This window comes from Polyodon spathula, chromosome 23 (genome assembly GCF_017654505.1).
Source record: "Polyodon spathula isolate WHYD16114869_AA chromosome 23, ASM1765450v1, whole genome shotgun sequence".
NCBI lineage: Eukaryota > Metazoa > Chordata > Actinopteri > Acipenseriformes > Polyodontidae > Polyodon > Polyodon spathula.
Window position 1 is genome coordinate 1614558 of NC_054556.1, and position 20483 is coordinate 1635040.

Below are 20483 nucleotides of genomic sequence, written 5' to 3' on the forward strand. Positions count from 1 at the left end.
GAGAGGGAGAGAGGGAGAGAGGGGGAGAGAGAGAGAGAGGGGGAGGGAGGGAGGGAGAGGGGGAGAGGGAGAGAGGGGGGGGAGGAGAGAGAAATGAGAGAGAGAGGAGGGGAGAGAGAGAGAGGGAGAGAGAGAGAGAGAGGGAGAGAGAGAGAGAGAGAGAGAGAGAGAGGGAGAGAGAGAAGAGGAGAGAGAGAGAGGGAGGGGGAGGGGGAGAGAATGGGAGAGAGAGAGTGGGGGGTAGGAAAGAGGGAGAAAGTCAGGGAGGGAGGGAGAGCTCCAGACACCCAGAGGAGTTAACCCCTCAATCATTTGATCAGGGAGCAAGCGAGAGAGTGGGAGGGTGAGCGAGTGTCTCTGTGTCTGTGTGTCTCGCTCTGTGTGTCTGTGTGCTGGCAGGCTGGGAGGGGGTGAGGTCAGATTTATCACATGCTGTGGATCAGAGAGAGAAACCCTTTATCTGGACTGCACCACACAACCAGGAGCCAATCAGTCACAGTGAGCAGAGCCAGCTTTGCTGTATAGCCTTCTCTAAGAATAGCCTAGCAGTGAGAGCGGGCACAGTTAGCTAGCTCTATAGCTTTGTCCATTAACAGCCTAGCAGTGAGAGGGAGCACGGTTAGGCAGGCACTGTCTGTAAGAGACAGTTGACAGGAACTGAAGCGCACAGGCCAGCACTCGGAATAACAGCCTGGGAGTCTGAAGTTGAAGGATTGAAACACCCCTCGGCTTTCCTGTGAAGGACATGATGCTGCTATGGACAGCTGTCCTCCTGTCCCGTCTCCTGCTGTTCTCCGCTGGACAGAGCCCGCCCCTGGAGGACTGCGGGGGATCATCCTGCAGCAAGAGACTGGTTGCGGAGCCCCCCGTGCAGGGCTGTCAGGGCTTAGGGACTGGGGGCTGCAGGGCACGGGTGCTCGCCCCTCCTGACACCCCTGTACAGTTGCTGCCGGACCCCCAGGAGCTAAGACAGACCCCACGGGAGGAGAGGGACAGGCAGGGGCAGCCTCGCAGTCTCTGGGAACGTGTGAAGCTGCTGGAGGGCAGTGTCTCAACCCTGCAGAGCCGGGTTCAGGGGCTGGGAGAGGAGGAGGGGAGGCTGGTCACTCTGCTGGCTCTGCTCCTGGCTGTGCTGGGGGAGTGTGACCTGGACTGTCACAGCCAGGCTGTGAAACAGATCTCGCAGATGGGTGAGTAGAAGAGATATAGTACAGCACACACAGAGGACAACATAGCTCTGTATCTCCCAGTTTAACCTTTATGAAAGTTGACTATGTGTATTAAAGCACAGTGGAAGCATGGTAAAGCATAGGTAAGCAATATAAGGCACAGAGGTACCTACCAGTGTAAACTAAGGTAAAATGAATAGTATAACTATGGTAATAGCAAGGGAAAGCTGCAAAATGTGTGCAAATTTATCATGGTACATTTGAATAAGGGAACTGGCTACAATGCACACTGCAGAAATATTGCCTTATTTGAGCACAGCACAGTGCAGGGGGAGCACAGCACAGTGCAGGGAGAGGGAGAGCACAGCACAGTGCGAGTAGAAGGAGAGCACAGCACAGTGCAGGGAGAGGGAGAGTACAGCACAGTGCAGGGGGAGCACAGCACAATGCAGGGAGAGGGAGAGTACAGCACAGTGCAGGGAGAGGGAGAGTACAGCACAGTGCAGGGGGAGCACTGCTCAGCACACATACACTCACACATACTGATCTCCAATCAGGGTGCTATTGCAATTAGAAACCTGGGAACACTGGCTTTGTTTGCTGAAAAGTACCTTAAAATGTCAGCTTCGACACGTCTTAATAAGCGTCCAGAAAAAGTTCCCTGAACGCTGCCTGCGTTGCTGTTTTTGCAGGAGGCCGGCAGGGGACGAGTCAGACAGCGAGGGAGGACCTGCTGAAGCTGCTGAGGGGGGCGGGGCTCACAGAAACCCCAGGTGAGAGGGAGCAGCACGGATTGCTATACTTCGACTGCTCCTCCCAATTCTACCTGCAGAGGGGCACACTCACTTTTACCAAGATATAGACCTGACAGTTGTAGACGTTAATTCGCGGTGTCTCTTACTGTTACAAGAGGAGACAGGTGAGTGCCTTTCTCTGCCACTGCTGGAACCTCACACAGTCACACAGACACAGATCCACAGTGTGATGTGGGACAGAGTCTACTGTATATTATAAAGACATTTCAGAGGGCTGGATCTCATCAATATCAGGGTCTAGTGCTGTGTATTATAAAGACATTTCAGAGGGCTGGATCACATCAATATCAGGGTCTAGTGCTGTATATTATAAAGACATTTCAGAGGGCTGGATCACATCAATATCAGGGTCTAGTGCTGTATATTATAAAGACATTTCAGAGGGCTGGATCTCATCAATATCAGGGTCTAGTGCTGTATATTATAAAGACATTTCATATGGCTGTATCACGTCAATATCAAGGTGTAGTGTATATTCTCAATGGATTAGTCCACATGGAATGGAGTCTCTGCTGTGGGCCAGAGCAGAGAAAGATGAAATATGTCTTACTGCAGGAGAAAGAGAGGGAGAGGAGGGGGGAGGGAGAGACGCGGAGGTCAGGACAGGCCAGACAGGCAATGTCCTCTGAGAGTCTCTAATTGAGGGGGAGGGTCGGTTATACACACGTGTTATCTGGAAGGGAGGGAGTCATAGAGTCCGAGTGGCTGCTAGTGTGTGTGTGTGTGTGTGTGTGTGAGGTTTGGGGGGGGGTTAATGCATCCGAGGAGAGCGAGACTGTTTATCTGTTCCTCTCCCTGCCAGTGCTAATGGATTTGAGATTCCTGAGAGGAATTTCACAGACAGGGTGTTCTCTTTTGATCACGGCGACAGCGTGAACGACTGATACAGATAGGATAGGAACTGCTCCTGCCAGGAATAAAAAATACTTTTCCTGGAAGAGATTGAGAAAAGGTCATAACTTTGTGTCTTGTATTTACTGCATCCCTTGAACACGTTTGCAGAGTGCTCTTGCACTTTCACCGCAGGGCTTTCCCCATGGTTATGCTTTGCTCAGCCGTGCTTTTACTACGGGACACTTTTATAAGGCTTTGTGTTTTTAATAGTTAACTGGCATTCCTGTGATAGCAAGATTAACTGGCATTGCTGTGAAAGTCCAGGCGGGTTCGTTACATGTATAATGCAGTTCTCAGTTGTCGTGTGTGTTGTTTATTTCACAGTGGAGCCTGCAGGGGGGGAGGGAGAGGAGAAGGAGGAGGAGGATGAGGAGGAGGGGAGTCAGTACCCACGAGACTGTGCTGAAATCTACAAGCAGGGGATCCGGGAGAATGGCATCTACACCATCCAGCCAACCCCAGACACACAGCCCTTCGAGGTAATACAGCCTCCCGCCACCAGGGGGAAGCACTCACTGTGAAACCCCACCAGTCCCTTTTCCGTCTGGTAGTTGACAGTGTAAGGGCTACCCGACACACAAGGGCAGCTAACAAGGAAATGCCCGATAATGAAGAGTCTTCATTACGATTAGAAACTGGGAAGCTGAGCCTTTATCGATATGTGAAACATTTCAATCTTGAGCAATTTATTTCCCTTTTCAACGTTTCTGTCTGCCTATAGGAACGTTCTGCAGTCACTTGCTGATTAGTGTGTGAAAGTTTCTAATGTGTGTTTCTAAGTGTTTGGTGGCTGCCTCTATTCAAGCTGAGCGTGTGTTTGTCACACTCTCTTCACTGTATCAAACCCGCGAGAGAAGTACACCTTCAACTCCATTAGAGGTCGCCACAGAACACTTAGAAACATATTGTAAGTCATTCAATCTAAATAAAAAAAAAAACAGACATCAAGCTGATAGCATTGTATTGAATCTGTTTGTGTAGATCCTGTTGTGGTTTAGACATTCAGAATGCTTTGTCGTTGACAGTCTGTGTCCAGATCTACACTCTCAGTGAAGTTCTAAGTGTAGTTTCTGCTAATAGGTTCCCCAGGTGTTCTGTGACATGATGACAGCTGGGTCTTCCTCTCTGGTTAATCCCCTCTCCACTCCCCTCACCCCAGGTCTCCTGTGACATGCTGAGGGCAGAGTCCTCCACTCTGGTTAATCCCCTCTCCACTCCCCTCACCCCAGGTCTCCTGTGACATGCTGAGGGCAGAGTCCTCCACTCTGGTTAATCCCCTCTCCACTCCCCTCACCCCAGGTCTCCTGTGACATGCTGAGAGCAGAGTCCTCCTCTGTGGTTTACCCCCTCTCCCCTTCCCTCTCCCCAGGCGTCCTGTGACATGCTGACGGCAGGGGGCGGCTGGACGGTGTTTCAGCGGCGGCAGGATGGCTCGGTAGATTTTAACCGCACGTGGCAGGAGTACCGGCAGGGTTTCGGACCGCGGCAGGGAGAGCACTGGCTGGGGAACGAGGCCCTGCACTCCCTCACGTGGTCCAGGCACAGCCTGCTGCGCATCGAGCTCCAGGACTGGCACGAGGTGCAGCGGCACGCCACCTACAGGAGATTCCGCGTCGCGCACGAGACTCACAGGTTCACTGTCTATATAGCTATGTATATATCTGTCTGTCTGTCTTTCTCTATATCTATCTATCTATTTATCTGTCTATCTATCAACTACACCTTCCCCCGCATGATAATGAACTTCAAAAAACAGTTGCCAAATAAACAGGAGCAAATAACATTCAACAAACATTTCTTTATCAACTTGTCTTACATGTTACAGAATAATAATAATTTTTCCAGCATTAAATAACCCAATGCGTTCTCTTCCCCCCTCCCTCCCTCAGGTATCGCCTGACCGCGCGAGAGTACACGGGGGATGCTGGCAATGCCCTGAGCTACAGTAAGCATTACAACCATGATGGGCGTCCGTTCAGCACCGCGGACAGCGACAATGACAGCTACTCCTCGGGGAGCTGCGGCTCGTACTATGGGGCGGGCTGGTGGTTCGACTCCTGCCTGGCAGCCAACCTGAACGGGCGCTACCACCAGGGGCGCTACAGCGGCCTCACCGATGGCATCTACTGGGGCACCTGGTACATCCTGATAGACCGCAGGAGCCAGCAGAAATACTCCTTCAAGAGAGTGGAGATGAAGACGAGGCCCGTCGACTTCTGACTCTTCAGCGCCTGCGAAACGCTCAAGAGAGCCGGGAATTCTTCAGCTGATTCTGAAAGCTTTCTCTACCATCCTCTCCACTTAGCAAAAAGGGTTCTACAGTACAGGCCAGTTTATAGCACTGAGTATAGTGATATTCCCTGTCCGCAGGGCCCCTTTATTTGACTCTCTCCTTATCCCAGGCCTGGCCTCGACACCTGCTCATAGGAGCTTTGTCCCTGTCCACAGGGCACTTTGGATACAAGGGGCTCTACTGCACTGTACTGCCATGCCTTCTTGTAATCTTTCGAATGACATTTTACATTTTATTTATAATTATGAAAAATAAAAAGTTTTTTCGTTATTGCATTATATCTTGAACAGTGTTTTTGAAGTTGTGGATGATTTCCTCTTTAAGGCCAGACGCAGTGAAGCCCACACAGGTGGATGCAGGTTGACAGGCATTGGTTTTAAAGAACAAGTTAATACCTGGGGGTTAGGTGAAACTGAGCTGCTTATTTGTTCCTCCTCATAAAATAATTTAGAAATGTACAAGCAGAGAGCTCCTTCTTCATTTCAACACCTGGCTTATAGTGAGATCCCTTCTACAGGACTTCTAGAGTTTACTGCTACCGTGGTCTGACCGTGAATAAACCGCACTGGTGAATAATCACATGGTAGAATATCGAGGGAGAATGGGATCCATTCTTTAAATTAGAATTTCTAGTGTGAGTTTTATTGTTTAATTACCTCTGGATCAGGTTCCTCTCCTGGTCTTTGTTACAACCCTGTTCTAAATGGTTTAATTGAACCAATGAAACCTCCATCCAGACCCTGAAGTGGTTTATGATCTCACTGTTCCTGCTAAACCTGGAGTGGAATGGCTCTCCAGGGCTGGGATTGGACACCCTGCTCTAGAGTGATATATTGAACAGGAAAGCCCCATTGAAGCCCATTATAAGAGACAGAACCCCTGTATGGGACCATGTGAAGACATGACTGACAGAATAGAGGCACCTCTCAGAGCCCTGACAGTCAGCAGACCACAGCCTCACATTCCACTGCATTCCTCAGGCTCCCACAGCACAGGCACTCCACATAACAAGCCTGCTTCTGCGAGTCTGACGGTACTGTCCATTTCAGTGCAAACTAAAAAGGCTCCTCTCAACTTCGAACAGCGGCAGCTCGCTTTCTTTTTTTAGTTTTTATTTATTTTTTTTTTTTTTAACAAGGTGCGAGTCGCTATAAATACCAAGGGCAGGGAGCTGGCACCCTGGTGTGAAATGTGCGGGCCTGTGATCGGGGCAGACAGGCTGGCAGGGGCGGCTGGCACCCCCGAGAGAGAGACACACTGTGAAACCAGCCAGTCCTCTAAGCCTGGCAGCGATTCTTCACACACATATTTTGCAGCCCTGTTTAAAAGTTTAAACGCTCCAGTGTGTGTGTGTGCATGTGTTAGCAAGACAGGATCAAAGAAACAAGGCGCTGTTATCTTTGATATCACTCTCCGTGACTTTCCATGATATTTTTAGTACTGTTGCATTACCGTATTGTCGTCTATATATAGGAACACGTGTCTCTCTGCAAAGAGGCACTGTATTTCATTTCTGGATTCAGTTCAGCGAGGTGCATGGTGGTGTTGCAAATAAACGACCAGAGAAACTTCTGTGCAGGTATCAAAAGAACCACAGTTCAATAAGGAGTCCGAATCCGATTATCCGAGCCACTTCACAGAGGCTCCCAATTCAAATCAGTATGATGTCATACAGATCTCACCCTGTAATCTTCTTACCCTAAGTGTAGGTGTGTGGACTAAACAGCCCTTCAAAAAAAAGACTCAAGCATCAGAATTTAACAATAAATAAATACATAAATCGATGTATGATTTCAAAAAATACACAATACGATTATTGCAACAATTGATATCATGACTAATTGATTACTCCATATATCAGATTACTGTGGCATCCTTATTGGCAAACCCGAGGCCGGCTGGAGACACCACAATGCATGTTTGAGCAGCAGCAGTGATTGAGACTGACAGTGCCCCTTTTCATTTCCCTGCAGCGTCAGTTCTTGTGAGTGTCCAGCATGGACTGTTCAGAAAGGTAACACATCATGTAGAGTTTGCATTGGAGCCTCGAGGAGAATGTGTGAACTCTCCAACAACATAGATCATCTGCTGTCATAGCACTCCCTCCACTGGCTCGTCGACTGAGTTTGCATTTCCTCCTGACAAGAAAAACAGAGAAAAAGAACAAACCGCTAACCCTGAAATCTGCCCCTTCCCTCGGACCTGCAGATTCCATTGCCGGTGACAGCCTGTCATCTACTCAGCCTGTCTCTAGACTGGAGCTCTCTGCACAGAGCTGAGAAACATCAATTACAGCAGAAGTGCAAAGAGCAGCAAGCTGTTTAAACTGAGACCAGGAGTGAAGGAATTCAGAGAATTAGAGCAGGCGCTTTTAGGGCTTGTTGTGTTGTCTTTGTGTGTGTGCCTGTGTGTGTTTACGGGACACATGCTGGCTGACAAATAGGGTTCTTACGAGAAGCAGCTGGAGACAAGCTTTTGCATGGCGATGTGAGGGGATAATCCCCTTAGCTGCTGTTTCAGGGGGTGGAGGGTTAGGGTTAGTCTGCATTCCCAGTATTCCAAAGCCAGTGTGAGCAGAACAGCTCCCCCCAGCTCTCAGTAACGTTTCAGTAACACACTGTGGAAGCGTCTGATTATTGTATTGTGTGACACAATCGAAAACACTCAACAAAAACAAATCAGCCCTCGCCCATGTAAAACTGCACAGGAGCCAGGACCATGAAACACACAGTGTAGTCAAAACCAGACAAGGGGCTAGCTCAGATACAGCCTTTAGCAGCCACTGAGCTGCCCCTCAGGGATAATTCTTCTTTGTAAGAAATATCCATGAAGATTCATCAGATTCACCGGGCAAGCGTTTCCCAAGGTATTGTCTCAAATCTCTCAGCCGCACCTCGTGCACAGGAAGGTTCAGAGAGTTTAGATAAAGCAACGCAATCACATCACAGAACCCACTGCCAAGGTCCCAGGTGTGTACAATGACAAGCGCAGCGTCACTGGAGGGGTTAAGGGCATCATCAGCAGCACCCAGCTCCAGAGTGCCTTCTGCTGGTACAGCAATAGAACTGCACAGCACAGCCACAGGTGCGGATTGCCAACACAGCCCTGCTGTGCACAGGCCCCTCTGTTGGTACAGTGATAGTATTGCAGCACTCTACAACACAGCTGGGTCCTGAGAAATCTCTCAAACGAGTTTCTTTCTTTCTAAAACTCCACACCTGCCTCAATAGATACATTGATGTCAACACCTCCTCACAGCATCCTTGCTTCTACTTCTCTAATTATCCTGAAGATAACGAAGCATTTAGTGTGCCATGCCAGAATCAATCACACTCATGCATTGCTGTTCAAGGGAAGATGTGCTTTTTGTGATCAAATGTAACCGATTACGATCGAGTATTTCTGCATTATTGTCCTGGATCCAGCAACAGGTCTATTGTTTCTGATTTACAGGGCTCTGCAAAGTTAGTTTATAAAGCACATGTTTAATGTAGATTGAAAGCAGTGCTGTGAGTAAAATGCTATTCCAGCTAGTCCACATGCACTGGATTTCATCAGTATACAAGGGTGCAAAAATCAGTCCTCAAATGTTTACATTTTTTTTTTTTTTAAAGCATGCTAAATTTAAGTTGCATTTATGTGAATGCCCCTGATTAAAACCTTTGTTTTCTATGTGTAATTCAAGAATTCTTTTTATTAACTATACTGTAAAAATGATAAGTGACACAGCAGAAGAGTTTTGACAGGTCTTTTTTTATTCAAATTTGGTCATTTGTTGTAAAGTAACACAAAGTGGACAGTGAAGACTGCTTGCAGCGGCTATTCTCCTGGCTCAGTATGTTTATCACAAGAGCCATAGCCAGAACACAGCCTCCAGGATTCAGGAGACTTCATGCACTGCCAACCCCACATCTTACTGCATTAGACACACGGCCTGCACAGCCGGCAGGAGGGCAGAAACTTGCAACAGAACACAAAACATTTAATTTGTTCCTTTATTTCTTAAAAAAACAAAAACAAAAAAAATACCAAAACATGGAAGTACAATTTAACAGCATGAAGCAAAAAAACAAACAAAAACAACCACAAAAGCAGAAAAGCAGAGAGCAAAAGATATCGCAATAAAGGTAGTTCCTTCCGAGACTCCCTAAAGACAAAGGCTTTCAGCTTGTAGTCACATTGTCATCATTTCCCTTGCTGCGTTTTACTCCACACACAAAAAACAAACTCAGTAACCCATTGGTATTGCTTTTGATCATGTCAACCCACCCCCAAAATTAAAATGTCTTTTTTTTCATATTTTTAATTAAGGCTTCAAAGTGACCCCAAACTCTCTACCCATCATTTTAAACACCCCTCCCATCATCACCACCCCCATCCAACTGTGCCAAGCCAGACAAACTGAAACCCTTCAGAGGGAGGCCCTGGGAAACGCAGCTCTGCTCCAGCGTGTAAATATTCCTGACACTGTGGACCCTGTTCTTACCTCCACTGGCTGCTAAATGATACCACAGCAATACTGTTCAACACTTCATAGCTAGAAATGTATGGGAAAAAAAGGATCAAACAAGAGAAGATATAGAAATGAGAGATATGCAGGGATATTCAGCATGTATAACAGTATGAAGGGGTATTCAGTTGAAAGACTCCCATTGCAAAGCAGGTTTAAGTGTGAGTTTAGCTATAGCATGCACACGCAGAACCACGTGGAACCATTCTTACCATCAATTACTATTGAAGACTCAACAGGGCAGAGATTTAGAAATACTGAATGAAACTACATACACTTAGTGACGAGAGCTACGACTTGAAGAGTCACTGTTCAGCAAGAAGCCTCCTAGTCACTTTGTTTTTTTGAGTATTTCTAAATGAATCATATTTACCCTTCTGCAGGTGTAGCAGTGTCAGCTATCCACCAGAGAGATTGAGGTCTATTAGAAGCAGATTTGCTCAATAACACAATCTCTGCTAAAACTGCATATCCCCCCCCCCCCCCCCCCCCCCCCCCCCCCCCCCCCCACTCAACTAATCAGACACTTGCAGCCTGCTATGAAACCCTGGCCTGGCTGGGTCGCTCTGCAATGGGAATCCTCCTCTCTCAAGCCCTGCTGTGCCCTTTACAAGGCGTCCAGCAGGCTGTCTATGCGGGTCACCAGGTCCTGGCGCTTGGCAGACAGCTGCTTCTCGCTCTCGATGTACGTCTCCTTCTTCACCTTCCCAGCGACCAGCCTCTCTGCCTCTTGGCAGGACCGGGACGCAAGCTCCTTCACCTGGACGTCCAGCTTCTGGATCTCACCCACCTGGGAGAGAGGGAGAAGGGGTTAGAGAGAGTCACAGTGTACACAGACACACACACACAGGGCTAGATACTCCACTGCTTCACCTGGGACAGAGGGAGAAGAGGTTAGAGAGAGCCACGGTGTACACAGACACACACACACAGGGCTAGATACTCCGCTGCTTCACCTGGGACAGAGGGAGACGGGGTTAGAGAGAGTCACAGTGTACAGAGACACACACAGGACTGGATACTCCGCTGCTTCACCTGGGACAAAGAACAGAAGAGATCAATCTCACCCACCTGGGCATGACAAGGGGTTGAGCCGGCATACTTGCAGCAGTAATAGATGCAGTAAAAGTGAGACAGTAGGCAGTAGGGATGGAAATACAAGACTCCCACTGCTTAGCAGTTTGACCAGTTCCTGGTTTTATTACAAGTTTAATAAGACTGCCCTGAGCTTGTTACCTAGACACACTAAAACCTGGAATGGGTGAAAGCATTGTGAAACAGTCTCGTATCCACCCCGAGGCCCGGGCAGCCTCCTCACCTTGTCGGCCAGGTCGGAGCCCTCTGCTTTGAGGCATGACTGCAGCGAGGCCACCTCGTTGGTGAGGGTGCGGTGCTCTGCCTCCAGGGTCTTGCGGCCGCTGTTGAGCGCTCCTGTGTCGCGGGACTGCTTGTACTTGTTGATGACCTCGTCGAAGTGGCGGTACAGGCCCAGCCGCTTGTTCACCAGGGTCAGGACCTGCTCCGTGATCGAGGCCACCTTCATACGCACCTCCACAGCGGGGTCCTGAGGGAGGGGGAGAATATGAAATAAAGCTGCACATGCAGTAACTAAAGGGTGCTGACCCATCCCCGCAGCTCCTCCTCCTACCTTGGTAATGGAGAAGTCCAGTCTCACGTACACAATGACTGTGAAGAAGAGAATGTAGAAAGCACCAACCACCAGCAGGGGCTCCTGCAACATCAGGATCTTGTTGAAGTTGTAATGGACCTGGGGAAGACAAGAGGCACGAGGGGTTCAACAGTCTGCAGCTCCGCCTCACTTCAGTGTTAAAAACCTGCCAAAGTATACATGCTGCAAAATGAAATGACCATAATTATACACAATATACACATGCATGTTAGACAACAGCTGTTGTCTAAGTTGCTATTTCAGGTTTTTCATTCCATCCTATTTGTTTAATTCTGCTTGACACACGTATCCCAATGTTCAGAAATCACATTCTAGCCTTGTATTGAATGTATTATGCCTGTATTTAATGTGCTATGCCCTGTATTTCACTGTATTTAATGTGCTATGCCCTGTATTTCACTGTATTTAATGTGCTATGCCCTGTATTTCACTGTATTTAATGTGCTATGCCCTGTATTTCACTGTATTTAATGTGCTATGCCCTGTATTTCACTGTATTTAATGTCATTTCAAAGTCGTGACGGTGGGGAACACAGCAGTCTGCGTATAGGGACACCTCCGAAGACCCTTGTGGGGAAACCGATTGGAAAACCCCATTGGAAATGCTCGGGCTAAAGGAACAGGAACTTCGCTTAAAAGAACTCCTTTGTGGCACCACTATTGATTCTCTCACAGCTAATACAGGACTGCTTTATAACCTGATAAGTCATCATCAGACTTGCATTCAAATAGCTTACTCAGTCTTTTCAGAACTGGCTTGTCATTTCGAGAGTGTCTGCAGGAACACTGATTGGTTTATTCAATCTTTCAATTTATCATCGCCTCGCTATGTATTCTGATTTCCACGAGAGCACCTCATCGCTACAAAATGAAGAAACGCGCCTCTGTTTCTCTCGTTACAAAAAGTAAATTGTTCGAGCTCGTGAAAAAAAAGCTGAATCAGACACAAGTCGACGAGCAATCAGGAGCGTCCCGTTCTGTTGAATAATCGCGTGCGTGTTTGGAATGGTGCTCCTGTACAGGTGTTCATAATGAATCTGGAGCGTCCCGTTCTGTTGAATAATCGCGTGCGTGTTTGGAATGGCGCTCCTGTACAGGTGTTCATAATGAATCTGGAGCGTCCCGTTCTGTTGAATAATCGCGTGCGTGTTTGGAATGGCGCTCCTGTACAGGTGTTCATAATGAATCTGGAGCGTCCCGTTCTGTTGAATAATCGCGTGCGTGTTTGGAATGGCGCTCCTGTACAGGTGTTCATAATGAATCTGGAGCGTCCCGTTCTGTTGAATAATCGCGTGCGTGTTTGGAATGGCGCTCCTGTACAGGTGTTCATAATGAATCTGGAGCGTCCCGTTCTGTTGAATAATCGCGTGCGTGTTTGGAATGGCGCTCCTGTACAGGTGTTCATAATGAATCTGGAGCGTCCCGTTCTGTTGAATAATCGCGTGCGTGTTTGGAATGGCGCTCCTGTACAGGTGTTCATAATGAATCTGGAGCTTCCCGTTCTGTTGAATAATCGCGTGCGTGTTTGGAATGGCGCTCCTGTACAGGTGTTCATAATGAATCTGGAGCGTCCCGTTCTGTTGAATAATCGCGTGCGTGTTTGGAATGGCGCTCCTGTACAGGTGTTCATAATGAATCTGGAGCGTCCCGTTCTGTTGAATAATCGCGTGCGTGTTTGGAATGGCGCTCCTGTACAGGTGTTCATAATGAATCTGGAGCGTCCCGTTCTGTTGAATAATCGCGTGCGTGTTTGGAATGGCGCTCCTGTACAGGTGTTCATAATGAATCTGGAGCGTCCCGTTCTGTTGAATAATCGCGTGCGTGTTTGGAATGGCGCTCCTGTACAGGTGTTCATAATGAATCTGGAGCGTCCCGTTCTGTTGAATAATCGCGTGCGTGTTTGGAATGGCGCTCCTGTACAGGTGTTCATAATGAATCTGGAGCGTCCCGTTCTGTTGAATAATCGCGTGCGTGTTTGGAATGGCGCTCCTGTACAGGTGTTCATAATGAATCTGGAGCGTCCCGTTCTGTTGAATAATCGCGTGCGTGTTTGGAATGGCGCTCCTGTACAGGTGTTCATAATGAATCTGGAGCGTCCCGTTCTGTTGAATAATCGCGTGCGTGTTTGGAATGGCGCTCCTGTACAGGTGTTCATAATGAATCTGGAGCGTCCCGTTCTGTTGAATAATCGCGTGCGTGTTTGGAATGGCGCTCCTGTACAGGTGTTCATAATGAATCTGGAGCGTGTTGAGCGTCCCGTTCTGTTGAATAATCGCGTGCGTGTTTGGAATGGCGCTCCTGTACAGGTATTCATAATGAATCTGGAGCGTCCCGTTCTGTTGAATAATCGTGTGCGTGTTTGGAATGGCGCTCCTGTACAGGTATTCATAATGAATCTGGAGCTGCGGCTGCATTTAACAAGCGTCGTGGTGCTCTGTTAATTTAGTTTGACAGTTAATTAATTATAGTTTATTAACACACACTTGCCCATTGCTTTTCTCTTACTTATTCTATTCATATCTTGATGCACATGACAAGTAATATATATGTATTTATTGATTGAGTCACATCGCGTCTGGTGGTCAACTCCGTGTTAGAGAACACTTTGCTTGCTTCCTGAGGGGTGTTCTCTTAGGGGGGCACACGCAAATCACAGTCGCCGCACTACAACGAACTATGTCTGGTACCACAATACAAACTAGACACAGCTCTGTTTCAACACGAGGTCTCATGTAAAGAAAGCATCATGATTCATGGATACACAATGGATCGTTACCCCGACCCCTGACCCCCGCTCACCACCACGTCTTGGATGTGCTGCTCCACCAGATTCTTCTTGTGAGCCACGACCACGGGCCGGCCGAACGTGTCCAGATAGGTGTAGTGCAGGTCATCAGGGTCGCGCTGGATGGAGTAGGGAGAGTCCACTTGGATATTCCTGCAGCCGCATTTTACAAACATGGGTCAGCGACAGTAAAAAGGCAAGTGCACTGTTCCTACGTTAGACAAGTGGCCCCCAGCTCTGTCTCTCCAGTCCAGATATTCTACACAACCCTGTCCCAAACGAGTTCATTAAACCAGATATTCTACACAACCCTGTCCCAAACAAGTTCATTAAACCAGATATTCTACACAACCCTGTCCTAAATGAGCTAATTAATTCTAGTATTTACAGACATGGTGATCTTCCATTGGCTAAAGAAAGGAAACTGATGGAGTAACCCAACTCACCTGGCTCCTTCGGGCAGGATGAGTCTGACAGTGAGGGAGTCGATAACCTGGTCATCGAACACATGGTCCACCAGCCTCATCTTCAGAGCGTACTGGTCACCTGGACACCAGAGAGACAGAGAGAGTGAGAGAGAGGATTAAAAACAAAGGTTTGACGGTATCAGAACCCACATTAACCCCAGCACAGTCAGTACAGTCCCGGTGGTGCTGTGACGTGAACGCAGCTGCCGCGGGGTGCAGGGTTTCCAGCACACTCACCCAGGTTGTACAGGTACTCATAGCTGGGCAGGTTGTAGCCGACCATGTAGTGGGTCTTCCAGCCTCCGAAGAGAGGGAAGCGAGGCCGGATCTCCATCTCCACGGAGTCATCCAGCACCAGCAGGTGGCTGGTGGAGATGTTGCCAATCTCATCCCGGTAATAAACATCCTGGGCAGCTGCGGGCAGGATTGTCTGAGGAGCAGGAGGAGGAGGAGGTAAAGGAGCGAGTGAGCCAACACACACACACACACACACACGTGAAGGCTGACCATGGGGATATTCTCAATCTCATGCCTGTAATATAGATCCAAGAGGAGCAGTAAAGCAGGACACACACCAAGGATGGGAACAAGACTCCCGTTGCATAGAGGTTTGAGCCATTCCTGGTTTTACTAGAATTAGGCACACCTGAGCTTGTTACCTCAACACTGTGGCTAATCTAACTCGTAACAAAACCTGGAATGGGTGAACCTGCTATGCAACAGGAGCCTTATTTCCAACCCTGGACATTGCAGGACTTTGTTCCTGTGGAGAGGACAATTTTCACAGGTCAACATTATACTATAAAACAAAACGATCCCGCCCCTCCTCTTCTTTTTAATATTTCCTCCCACCCCAAGTACCCAATATGAGCCGTGAATCGCCGATCCCATTCCCGCACCTTGAATGACTTGATGGAGGAGATGCCGCTGTCGGACTGCCGCTGGTAGTCGTAACGTGAGAAAGGTCCCTTGAGCATGGCGCCCGTGTGGCGCAGGTCCACCGTCTCCTCCACGGCGATGTTGCCCCAGTGAGACACCTCGATGGTCCGCGTGATGTCCGTGATCGTCAGGAAGGGGGCGTTGTTCTCATAGTGAATCTTCATAGCATCCTGACCGGGAGGAAGGGAACAAGAGCTACATTCAAAACCACAGCCTTGCTGATATTCCAACAGAAAACATGTACGGCCCTAACATGCAAGATAGAAGGGGAAGCGTCTGGATTGGACCCCTGGTGTACAGCCCATAATACCGTTAATCACGTGCAAACCCTTTACTGTCTCTGCTGCAGGGTACATACTAGCTTTTTTATTTTTTGGTATTTTATGTATTTATTTGCATCCAGGTCATTTTAAATGCTAAAAGTTTCTGTTTTAGCAGCAGAAAACCGATGTACGGTTGCTGTGCAACATTATATATTTAACTTCACAAGCGCATCAAGGGCATGTTTACAATAGGACACACAGGGCTCGTGTAACATTGAGGTGGGCTGTGACGTGTGTTGAACTGTGTGCTTCAATGCAGTCCTGCAACCTCCTCTCTCAAAGCTTTTACTCCCTGTTGTTATTATTACCTGGCTGTAGGGGGCGATGTCCTTGAAGGGCCCGTACTCGATGACCTCGTCGCTCTTGCTGGGGTTGCCCAGCTCGCTGTCTCAAAGCTTTTACTCCCTGTTGTTATTATTACCTGGCTGTAGGGGGCGATGTCCTTGAAGGGCCCGTACTCGATGACCTCGTCGCTCTTGCTGGGGTTGCCCAGCTTGCCGTCTCAAAGCTTTTACTCCCTGTTGTTATTATTACCTGGCTGTAGGGGGCGATGTCCTTGAAGGGCCCGTACTCGATGACCTCGTCGCTCTTGCTGGGGTTGCCCAGCTCGCTGTCTCAAAGCTTTTACTCCCTGTTGTTATTATTACCTGGCTGTAGGGGGCGATGTCCTTGAAGGGCCCGTACTCGATGACCTCGTCGCTCTTGCTGGGGTTGCCCAGCTCGCTGTCTCAAAGCTTTTACTCCCTGTTGTTATTATTACCTGGCTGTAGGGGGCGATGTCCTTGAAGGGCCCGTACTCGATGACCTCGTCGCTCTTGCTGGGGTTGCCCAGCTTGCTGTCTCAAAGCTTTTACTCCCTGTTGTTATTATTACCTGGCTGTAGGGGGCGATGTCCTTGAAGGGCCCGTACTCAATGACCTCGTCGCTCTTGCTGGGGTTGCCCAGCTCGCTGTCTCAAAGCTTTTACTCCCTGTTGTTATTATTACCTGGCTGTAGGGGGCGATGTCCTTGAAGGGCCCGTACTCGATGACCTCGTCGCTCTTGCTGGGGTTGCCCAGCTTGCTGTAGCTCTCCACGTTCTTGGAGGCGAGGCGGGCTCGGGTGCTCTGGGTGCGGGTCGGGTACGGCGAGTAGAAGTAATGGTTCCCCTCAAACACTACGAACTGCTTCTCCGCCTGGCTGATGTGTGTGGGGTAGGGCAGCAGGACGTGGGTGTACACCGTCTCCAGGGACAGCTTCAGCTTGGCGCCCCCTGCCAGCGGTGAGGGGAAGCGCGCGCGGAAGAACTTCCCACTGCACGAGAGAGGGAGGAACAGAACAAGCCACGCAGGTTTCAGTGCCAGGTAAGAGCTACAGACACAGCGCAGAAGCGCTTCCAATGGGAGCTTTTCTCACCTCTTCCCCCTGACTGTGGTCTCCTGCAGCTCAAGCCGACTGTCCTCCTCCTCGTCTCCCTTCACCTGTCAGAGACACAGAAAAGCAAAGCGCTCAGCATTCAGCCTCACTGTGCAGAAAGGCTGGTGGTAAGGAATGGTGCACATCTCCGGCCCGCTAACTCTACTGAAGTGGAGGTCTTTGTTCCAGGCAGGTCTACAAGAACCCGTCGAGGACCAATTAGCTAACTGAGGACCTGACTGGAACATAACAGCCAGGCTGGACCTGCGCTGGAGGGCCACTGGTGTAAAGCATGACCATCAGCACTTAGACAAAGCGAGCTCCCAGTTACTGCACACTTACAGGAAGATCTTACTCTAACCATGCAGCCATTTCAGGGGCAACACTCAACTTTGAAAGACTGTTGATAGCACCACTAAAAAAAAAAATATTAAGTATATTTAATATTAAAATTAGAAAACGGTGGTTTGTCTTAATTGCAAGCAGTGATACTGGTGAAGCAAACCTGTAGGTGCTTGAGTTACACTCACAGTCAGAACAGTACCTGCCGTGGGATGCCTACTGGATACACAGTTAAATGTGCAAGTCTAAAATGTTAACAGTGGACTGTTTAAGGTTATTAAACAAACCTTATCTGTAACACACTGTACCAAGCAGATTAATTAAGATGCTTAATGAGTTTGGTAAGTGTATGTTTAATAGCGCTGTGTGTTTGCATACAAGTTCTCAAAAAGGCATGTGAACAAGCATGGCACTGCAATCAGCAGCATGCGTTCCTGAAGATCAGATTGAATGCACAAAGGAATAGGCTGGACTGGAGAATCACCCCTAGAGCTGAAATCTGTTCATGCAAAACTCCACACATTAATAGAAACAGTGTTGCAGGTCACAGCGTTTGAACGGAAACGGTGTTGCAGGACACAGTGTTTGAACGGAAACGGTGTTGCAGGTCACAGTGTTTGAACGGAAACGGTGTTGCAGGACACAGTGTTTGAACGGAAACGGTGTTGCAGGACACAGTGTTTGAACGGAAACGGTGTTGCAGGACACAGTGTTTGAATGGATACGGTGTTGCAGGTCACAGTGTTTGAATGGAAACGGTGTTGCAGGACACAGCGTTTGAATGGAAACAGTGTTGCAGGACACAGTGTTTGAATGGAAACGGTGTTGCAGGACACAGTGTTTGAATGGAAACGGTGTTGCAGGACACAGTGTTTGAACGGAAACGGTGTTGCAGGACACAGTGTTTGAACGGAAACAGTGTTGCAGGACACAGTGTTTGAACGGAAACGGTGTTGCAGGACACAGTGTTTGAATGGAAACGGTGTTGCAGGACACAGTGTTTGAATGGAAACGGTGTTGCAGGACACAGTGTTTGAATGGATACGGTGTTGCAGGTCACAGTGTTTGAATGGAAACGGTGTTGCAGGACACAGTGTTTGAATGGAAACGGTGTTGCAGGACACAGTGTTTGAATGGAAACGGTGTTGCAGGACACAGTGTTTGAATGGATACGGTGTTGCAGGACACAGTGTTTGAACGGAAACGGTGTTGCAGGACACAGTGTTTGAATGGAAACGGTGTTGCAGGTCACAGTGTTTGAATGGATACAGTGTTGCAGGACACAGTGTTTGAATGGAAACGGTGTTGCAGGACACAGTGTTTGAATGGAAACGGTGTTGCAGGTCACAGTGTTTGCACTTCATCACCGCCCTCCAGCTCCTAATGCTTACGTGTCACACTGAGGCTTGCTGGGACGGATCTCAAAACGGAAGTGCTTGCAGGTTGTGCTACACTTCAGAGATCTGACACTAAATTGTGATCGTTTTCTAAACAATTTGTACTTTGATCGCAATAAAAGTTAGTTTTCTACAATTCTACTGGGTTTTGTAGTGTCATGACCACAGAATTCATGCTGCAAAGGGATTTTATATTTAATATCCAACGGGTGCAATAACACGAAATCTTTTTTCTTTCTGCTTGTCCACATAGTTAACAAGATGATCTACTTTTGCAGATTTCAAAACACAAAGAAAACAAGCGCGATTCTGACTAGGAATAATTAACATCGGTATACAACGACCTGCCTACATGCTTTTTAAAATCAATATAGAAATTAACTTCACAAGAAAACTCTTAATAACGTAGCAGTGTAGCTTTCACAGTAAAAACGCACACACCGACTGCATTGAAAAATACCCTCGAATTACTTCTTATATGATTAAGTTATATTGTGCAGTAATCTGTTAATATTTGTAAAATTGCACAGTACCAAACCACAGATGACTCACAATACATACAAATGCTAGAGGAATATCCATCACACGACTCTTGCATTGTGCATTTTTCTAAGCAGGCTTGTTTTGCAGCACTCCTGTGCTGTTAATGCAGGTGGGAAGTATTGTGCATTTCTAAGCAGGCTTGTTTTGCAGCACTCCTGATAAGTATTGTGTATTTGTTGTCAGTACTCACAGTCACTCCGATGTAAGCCAGGTGGCCCTGAAGCTCTGGATCCAGCGCGATAACGATGCTCTGGGCCGCCGAGCCGCCCGGGTTGGACACGGTGATGTCGGCGGTGATTTTGGCCAGGTGCGAGCTCAGGTCGACGGTCCGCTTCACCTCCTCGTTCAGGAGGGAGCTGTCGGGCTGCTCGGCGCGGCAGAGCCCGGCCAACAGGACGAGAAAGAGGGGGCGTAGGACGGAACGATTCATAGCTAACCGGCTGTTCTCTGCTTAGCTCAGCTCTGCACGCCGCGGTGGCGCAGCGGGCTTTTATTTTAAGTGTATTAATTACAAATTAAAACCGGCGCTTTATTGAACTCGGCGACACCAGAGCGCTCGGTGATGTCTGTGTCGGTATGGAGCTGGGAAAGCTCGTTAAGCCTTGACGTGCTCCTGTCGCCCCGCCGCCAGAGGCATGACTCCTCATTCATTACCGGAGGAGGAGACAACGTGGCGGCGGGAGGACCCCGCCCGCAAGCCCGCTTCGTGAAACTGGAGCCATCTTGGCTCGACAGGAAGCTCCAGCCGGCACGAAACGCGCAGTGCGGGGAGCCACAATGGCGGGCAACGCAGCGCAGTTGCTTCCCATCTCAATCCGCGGTCAGCCCGCCCTGAAGAAGAGCCTGATTCACATTAGTGAATGAAGTATTGCGGCTGCTGATTTGGAGTATTCTTCAGAGCTAGTTTAAACATTATTTGAC

The 20483-nt window shown here is 48.5% G+C and overlaps 2 protein-coding genes across 3 annotated transcripts; one reads left to right on the top strand and one right to left on the bottom strand.

The window, feature by feature from the left end:
• The first annotated feature begins 318 nt into the window (after positions 1-318).
• Positions 319-5446, top strand: si:ch211-157b11.8. Its single transcript, XM_041225474.1, has 5 exons — positions 319-1190; positions 1862-2005; positions 3071-3357; positions 4248-4510; positions 4768-5446. Exons 1-5 carry the CDS (start codon positions 746-748, stop codon positions 5096-5098), a joined length of 1470 nt encoding a protein of 489 aa, XP_041081408.1. The 5' UTR covers positions 319-745; the 3' UTR covers positions 5099-5446.
• Positions 5447-10189: 4743 nt separating this feature from the next.
• On the bottom strand, positions 10190-20210 carry LOC121298027 (dolichyl-diphosphooligosaccharide--protein glycosyltransferase subunit 1-like). Of its 2 annotated transcripts, none has more exons than XM_041224752.1 (10): positions 19753-20210; positions 17281-17345; positions 16872-17178; positions 15523-15732; positions 14861-15053; positions 14603-14702; positions 14171-14309; positions 11330-11449; positions 11000-11245; positions 10190-10471 (listed from the first exon to the last, which is right to left on the bottom strand). In XM_041224752.1, exons 1-10 carry the CDS (start codon positions 19990-19992, stop codon positions 10289-10291), a joined length of 1803 nt encoding a protein of 600 aa, XP_041080686.1. In that variant the 5' UTR covers positions 19993-20210; the 3' UTR covers positions 10190-10288. The 2 variants fall into 2 exon arrangements, with proteins under 2 accessions (XP_041080686.1, XP_041080687.1); XM_041224753.1 differs by lacking the exon at positions 10190-10471 and adding an exon at positions 10654-10752.
• Positions 20211-20483: the final 273 nt, after the last annotated feature.

Coding starts and splice junctions, on each gene's coding strand:
- si:ch211-157b11.8 (XM_041225474.1), top strand. CDS start 746: ATGATGCTGCTATGGACAGCTGTCCTCCTGTCCCGTCTCCTGCTGTTC. Junction 1,191..1,861: donor GAAACAGATCTCGCAGATGG/GTGAGTAGAAGA, acceptor CTGTTTTTGCAG/GAGGCCGGCAGGGGACGAGT. Junction 2,006..3,070: donor CCAATTCTACCTGCAGAGGG/GCACACTCACTT, acceptor CACTTTTATAAG/GCTTTGTGTTTTTAATAGTT.
- LOC121298027 (XM_041224752.1), bottom strand. CDS start 19,992: ATGAATCGTTCCGTCCTACGCCCCCTCTTTCTCGTCCTGTTGGCCGGG. Junction 17,346..19,752: donor TGGCTTACATCGGAGTGACT/GTGAGTACTGAC, acceptor TGTCTCTGACAG/GTGAAGGGAGACGAGGAGGA. Junction 15,054..15,522: donor CCTCCATCAAGTCATTCAAG/GTGCGGGAATGG, acceptor CCTGCTCCTCAG/ACAATCCTGCCCGCAGCTGC.